At 40.7% G+C, this 6,324-nt stretch overlaps 1 protein-coding gene across 1 annotated transcript in view; it reads left to right on the top strand.

The window, feature by feature from the left end:
* Positions 1-6,324, top strand: part of LOC140332319 (von Willebrand factor A domain-containing protein 5A-like) — a 50,071-nt gene that overhangs the window by 14,700 nt on the left and 29,047 nt on the right. The window contains 5 exon segments of the mRNA XM_072413584.1: positions 743-912; positions 2,209-2,350; positions 2,666-2,734; positions 5,242-5,408; positions 6,123-6,211. Of these exon segments, the coding sequence (XP_072269685.1) occupies positions 743-912; positions 2,209-2,350; positions 2,666-2,734; positions 5,242-5,408; positions 6,123-6,211 (637 nt within the window).

Genomic DNA, 6,324 nt, shown 5'->3' with positions numbered 1-6,324 from the left:
CTACAGGGGATGGCCAGAGATAGCAGACATGCTACAGAGGATGGCCAGAGATAGCAGACATAGTTCAGGAGAAGGGCAGAGACTGCATACATACTACAGGTTATGGCCAGAAACTGCAGACATGCTACAGGGGATGGCCAGAGATAGCTGACATGCTACAGAGGATGACCAGAGATGTCAGACATACTACAGGGGATGGCCAGGAACTGTAGACAAGCTGTAGAGAACTTTCTTAACACATAGATGAGTCATAAACTGTCATATTGCATTGGACTGCTAGAGATTTCTATGATTATTCACTGCTTAAAAATTAATGTGCCCATCTTTGTTCTCTCTATGGCTGGCTAAAAAGTTACTTGTGCTATATTTGATATTCATGTCAACAAAATGCACTCTGATCAATTCACAGATTAGAAAGAAGGATATCACATAAAATAAGACATAGCAGATAAATGGCCATACTAGCATATTGTCTAAAGAATCTAGCTGTAAGCAGCTAGATAACACAAGGTGTTGGACACCAGGGCAGTTAATATTTGGGTATTTCACAGTTGTAAGATATGGTTAGGTCTTGATGTTAGAAGGGAAGTAAACTTAACTTTGGCAGAAGTCAAGGCCTTCTGTGCAGCCCAGATGCAAGGACGGGCACACAAGGGATCAATCTGTAGAATATACTACAGAAAAATGGTAATGTTATTTATCTGTACTGGAGAGTGAGATATTTTCTTTTTATTTCTTCTAGACCACGACGTGAGTATAACAGCCACACGTCCTCAGGTTCCAATTAGCGGGATCCCATATACCTTGAGTCTGAACCCTCACTTCCAATCTGCATACGGGGTTGCCAAGATTGAGAGCAACTGTAACATCACTCCTCTGGAATACACAGATACTGACAAGACCGGTGCCAAGGTGAGCGGGATGCAGAATAGCATCAACACTCTATTTAGGTTCCCCTTTTAATAGTTCTATTGTTATCATTTTGCAATTACCCGTAGTTCCCATAGACAGTTAGTTTTCAAAAAACTGTCAATGCTGATCTCAGACCCCTCAGCTCCTTTAGTTTGGTTGTGGTTATGTGTAGAAGCCCACAATGAATGATGCATCAATCCAGAGGTGGCATTAGTGTGGAGATGGCAGCAACGCTGGAGGAGAAGCTGTCAACACATGATGGATAAATGGATGGATCATCCATGGTGGGCACACATACACATCGCTGGATCCTGAAAAGGTAAGATCAGGTAAAATTATAATTAAGATTTTTTTTATACATGGTGTGATGTCCTTATTTCTAGAGCTGTTGTAAACTTTAAAGGGAATCCATAAGGGGTATTATATACTCCTATACTCAGTCCCCAGGGGTTCAGAGGTCTATGAAAGGGGGCTCCCACACACAGACTCCTACAACATTGGGCTACAGTGTAGGTAAGAGACCCTCTCCCCCAAGAATGGCCCCTGCCACCATGCGGGACTAGTGAGTTTACGTCCAGTGAGACTCCCCCTCAAATGGAAGGTCTATACACTTTTTGCGCCTTTTCTTTTGGGAAAACCAGAAAATTGCAGGGGGTATTTTACAGATAGGAGGGGGACACTTCCTTAAAGGTCCTTAGTTTATTGAAGGGTCCGGTTTCAATATTGATACATGGGAACCAATGCCGTTTTTCATGGGTAAAAAAACAATTAATAACATTTATCATCCTGAATTCGCAATTCGGTCAATCGTCCATTATTTATATATCTTGAACATGATTAAACGTAGAATATGGAATTCATCGGAAAACTCATACTAAAGTTTAGTTGGTATTCCCATTCAAAAAGGGAATTTAGATGGCTAATATTGAGTTATAAGTTACAATAAGCAGACGGCCCTTGTTGGGCCAATTTATTATGAAAGAAACACCAAGAACAAAAGTTGATTAAAGAGGCAATGATTTTATATTTAGTGTATACTGTGCTATTGTAATACCTTTAATGGACTCTGCTTTAATCAATTGTGTGTATAATGATTTAGCCACACCCTACATGCCCCACCCGCTTGACCACACCTCTTGTTTAGTACCTCCTTGAACTTTGAAATGTTGGGAGGTATGAATTATACGATGAATCTGAGTTACCTCTCCGTTCTATATACTGAAGATGAAGGATCATTGCTGCAGTCTTAAGCTAAAGTGAAACGTGATAATTCCTACTGGTATTTCACCTTTGTAGGTGTCACTGGCAGAGGGACACAAGTTTGAGCGAGATGTGGAATTGCTGGCTTATTATACCGATGTGAACAAACCCAGCGTCATTGTGGAGGCAGGGCTTGGGTCTACAGATGCAACCCAGGATTCAGGATCAACCCCATCAGGTGGCAAAATAGGCTAACCTGACATCATCTAGTGCTCTGCATCGCAATATAATGGCTCATTGCATGAGAGTGCTACTGTGTGTCTATGTTTCACCACATATGATTCTGCTTTGCAACAACACTTCATTGAACCTTGCCTGATGCCAAATCTCAGTGTCACTTGGGGTCACCATAATCATCATTCTGCAGGCTATGCTTCCCTCTGGGTTCCATAGAGTTGCATTTACATTTACTTTACATTTTCTTTTTCTATTAATTGTGAATTTATAAGGTAAAAGTGCAAAAAATTGATAATATCTCTTGTTTTTGTTCTAGTTGCACAAAAATTGTGGTGTCTAGTCCGACAACCTTTCTGTTCAAACGTTAACCTAAGAAAGACCCCAGGTAAGTTTGAGATTTTTATATTGCAACATTCCATATGGGCTCAGTCTATATACTTTTCCCTCTTTTTACAGGTTGATATATGTTGTACTTTTTATTAGTTATAATGAGTCACGTTCTTTAATCAATGCTCTTTTTATTCTTTGCCAATAGTAGAGGACGCTGAATCCTTATGTAAAGTGTTTAACAAACTTGTTTTTTTTTTGTTCTTCAATGGCAAGAGTTTGTAATACACTTTTTATAGTGACACAATGTCCTCTACTGGTATGTCCTAAATATATATCAAAGTTTTTTTTGTAATACTCAAATATGCACAGTAAATATAACATGTAATGGCAATTTCTACATTATGTTCTCGAATTCAAGCAGAATGGAAGAACTAAAATAGTTATTAAACACAATTATGTCTCAGGGGCAACAGGCTAGGCTTTAAAGCAGAGTTAAATCCGTGATACTTGTCTCTCCCCATTGTGTGGCAGGGTGCCGGCATCTTCCTTCTTTTTTTTTTTCCTGGCGATGATCTTCGGGCCATGCCAGGATGATGTAACTCATTAATTCCTAGCATGCACAAGGGAAGCAAGGATTGCTGGGTTTTCCTGGCCACCAAATCTAAGATACTCATGATAGCACATCCCCATCTACTAAACTCTGCAACAACAAAATTCGAGGACCCAGACCACCCCCCGTTCCACATTTCAGGAAAAAATATTACACAAACCCTAGAACAGTAGCCTAGCTTGATAAAGAAAGCTCTCTCTTCGATGAATTAGATCATAATGGAGAATAAGCCAACCTAAAGCTTCTTTGCTTTCTACATTCAAAAAGATGCTTGCCACCACCATGATGGAGAAAAGATGTCTTTGCCCTCCCATGGTTTTGACGGGTTCACTAGGGCAGCAGGGAAGAGCTAGGGCATAATGAGAAAGGCTAGCTAGCTTGTGAGTCTGATCATCAAAAATTGGCAATGTTCAGGGTTTTTTTCAGATTTGGGTTCAATGGGTATTGTTCAGGTCAAATTTTAGATTGAACCAAACCTGCACACCAAGCCTACCCCTGATAATTCCCTCTAATCTGGTTCTCTGCTTTATAAAAGAGCAAAAACCTGACAATTCAGAACTGACAAACTTGCAAATGAGTACAAACCCAGCAATCCTTGGGGGTAACCTTACTTCTCCTGCTCACGCATGAGACTTTTATTCATTTTTCCCAAGACTATTGCTGAGAATGTAAAATGTTATAAACTGGTAAACCACCAGCTTTGTGTGGATATGTATTCATTTTCCTTACCCTCTGTTAGTGCCCCCTCTACTATCTCATCATTCTCTTTTTCTTATTTACATCCCCCATTATTCTCTGAATATTTCCCTCATCTTCAAACCCAAAATTGTTTTTGCTACCTCCACCTATAATGGTTTTAATATATACCCAGCCAGAGCCCAGACCAAAATGCAATAGAAAAACTGTGGGGTGAATTAAAGAGGACTGTGCACAAGCTGATTTAATTATATAGCATTAAGCCTTCTTTAGTAGGATTCCATTGGCATGGCACATTTTGACTTGCCAATATTTGCCCATTCTTCCTTGCAAAAGCCCTCCAAATATTGCCAAGCCAATTGTCACAGTGATAGACTCCAACCCAAGTAGACCGAAAGCTGTAATTAAATCAAAAAGTGCTTCCACAAAGAGTTAGTTTAGGGGTCTGCACACTTATGCAGCAAAACACAGGGGTCAGCAAACCCCCAGGGAAGGCCCCCTGAAGTGAAATCCCTCTCCTCCATATGCATTGTGGAGGAGAGGGATTTCCCTTAAGGGAGCATTCCCTACTTACCGCGGCGGCAGAAGTATCAATGCCGGCCACAGTAAATAAAGGAGCAACAGCAAGGAGGCGTCTCTGGTAGTTCCAAATTCCCCTCTTGCAGATCCGGCAACCCACAAATCCGAAACCACGGATTGCCGGGCGGCATTAGGCCGGATCAGCCAGGGGGCGTAAGCTTGAACAAACTACCGGCTAGGCCATATCTGGTCTAAAGGCTGGATTTCGCCGACCCCTGCCCCAACAGCTTTGTTTGTTTTCAAATTAATTTTACAGGTTATAAGTCATATTAAACATGGGAAAAGTTTTGAGATTTGGTCTCTTACATCACAAAAACATGGGACGTTAACAGGGGTGCATACACTTTTTATATCTACTGTATTTCTAAAAGGAATCTGTTAATGAATGAGTACCTATTCATTGGTAACAATTATATCAATGTATAACCATTTAAAATTTGAGAACCCAGCCACCCCTGTTCCACATCTCAGGCAACAATACAACAGTATTAACAAACCCTAGAACAGTAGCCTAGCTTGATAAAACAAGCTCACTCTTCGCTATATTAGATCATAATGGAGGATAAGCCAACCTACAGCTCCTTTGTTTTCGACATCCAAAAAGATTCTTGCCACCACCAAGATGGAGAACAATGTCCTCAATGTTGGTTACAATTTTTTCTCCCTGTGTTCTATAGGGTCCATTATGGCAAAGTCCGTGGCCATGGTGAATTTCTACCCGAGTTTCCCACCTGGACAGCAGTCTAATTGCGGCGAGTTTATTTTCCTTGTAGACAGGTCTGGTAGTATGGAATGGGCAATCAATTCTGAGCCAAATGCCCCAAAGAGGATTCAAAGTGCCAAGGTCTGTAAAATGCTTCAAATGATGGGAATTGAAAATAGTGTCTTGAGATCCTTGATGTTTAAACAGTTGTAGGTTTATGACAAAAATCTGTCACCAAGCACCAAGCATCCCACGTGATGCCACATATGTAAGAGATCAGAACTGTTACTGGTCAGCATTTGCTGTATTGCACAGAGCGTCCTGCACCCGACTGTGCACCTCCAGTGCTGTTACCCTTATTACCAGAGTCAGATAACAAGTACAAGCTGAATCCAGGTAGGGGGAACCTGTCTTCCTTTTCCTAAGCCCTGCCTCAGGTCAACTGCCCTCTTCTAAAGTCATTAACCTACTACTTTATAGTAGTTACTATTACTAATGCTATTATTATTTGCTGCTTTACTCCGGGATATATCCATTTCTGATTTGAATCCACTCCTCTACCATTCAAAAGATACAGTGTTTAAAAACTTCAGATTTCAGTTTACAAATGAACACCCTCTCAGATTTCCAAGTCAATGTTTATCTCCTGCATGCGAGCTGGTGAGCAGCTCAGAATGCTTTAATTGTAATGCTAATATTGAAAATATCTACCTAATAATCCAATGGGGGGTTTGATATATTAAAAGTATGACAGATCTGTTAAGAGAATTCTGTTCAATATATAGACCTTTGCATTGTAATCTTTCATTAGTTCTTACCTGTCTAGTCACCATGTTCCTTGTCTTTCCCATTCAGGAGACGCTGGTTCTTCTATTGAAGAGTTTACCCCTTGGGTGTTTCTTTAACATCTATGGCTTTGGCTCCCATTTTGAGTCTTTCTTCCTGTAAGTATAAAGATTGGGCTGTCGGCAATGTTAAGGCGATTGATCCCAGGCCAATATTTCCCTCTCTATCATGACCTCTGTTTTCAACGCGTTGGGAGCAGTGAATAACACAC

Source organism: Pyxicephalus adspersus, chromosome 6, assembly GCF_032062135.1.
Source record: "Pyxicephalus adspersus chromosome 6, UCB_Pads_2.0, whole genome shotgun sequence".
Taxonomy (NCBI): domain Eukaryota; kingdom Metazoa; phylum Chordata; class Amphibia; order Anura; family Pyxicephalidae; genus Pyxicephalus; species Pyxicephalus adspersus.
This window is presented reverse-complemented; position numbering and strand designations above follow the sequence as displayed.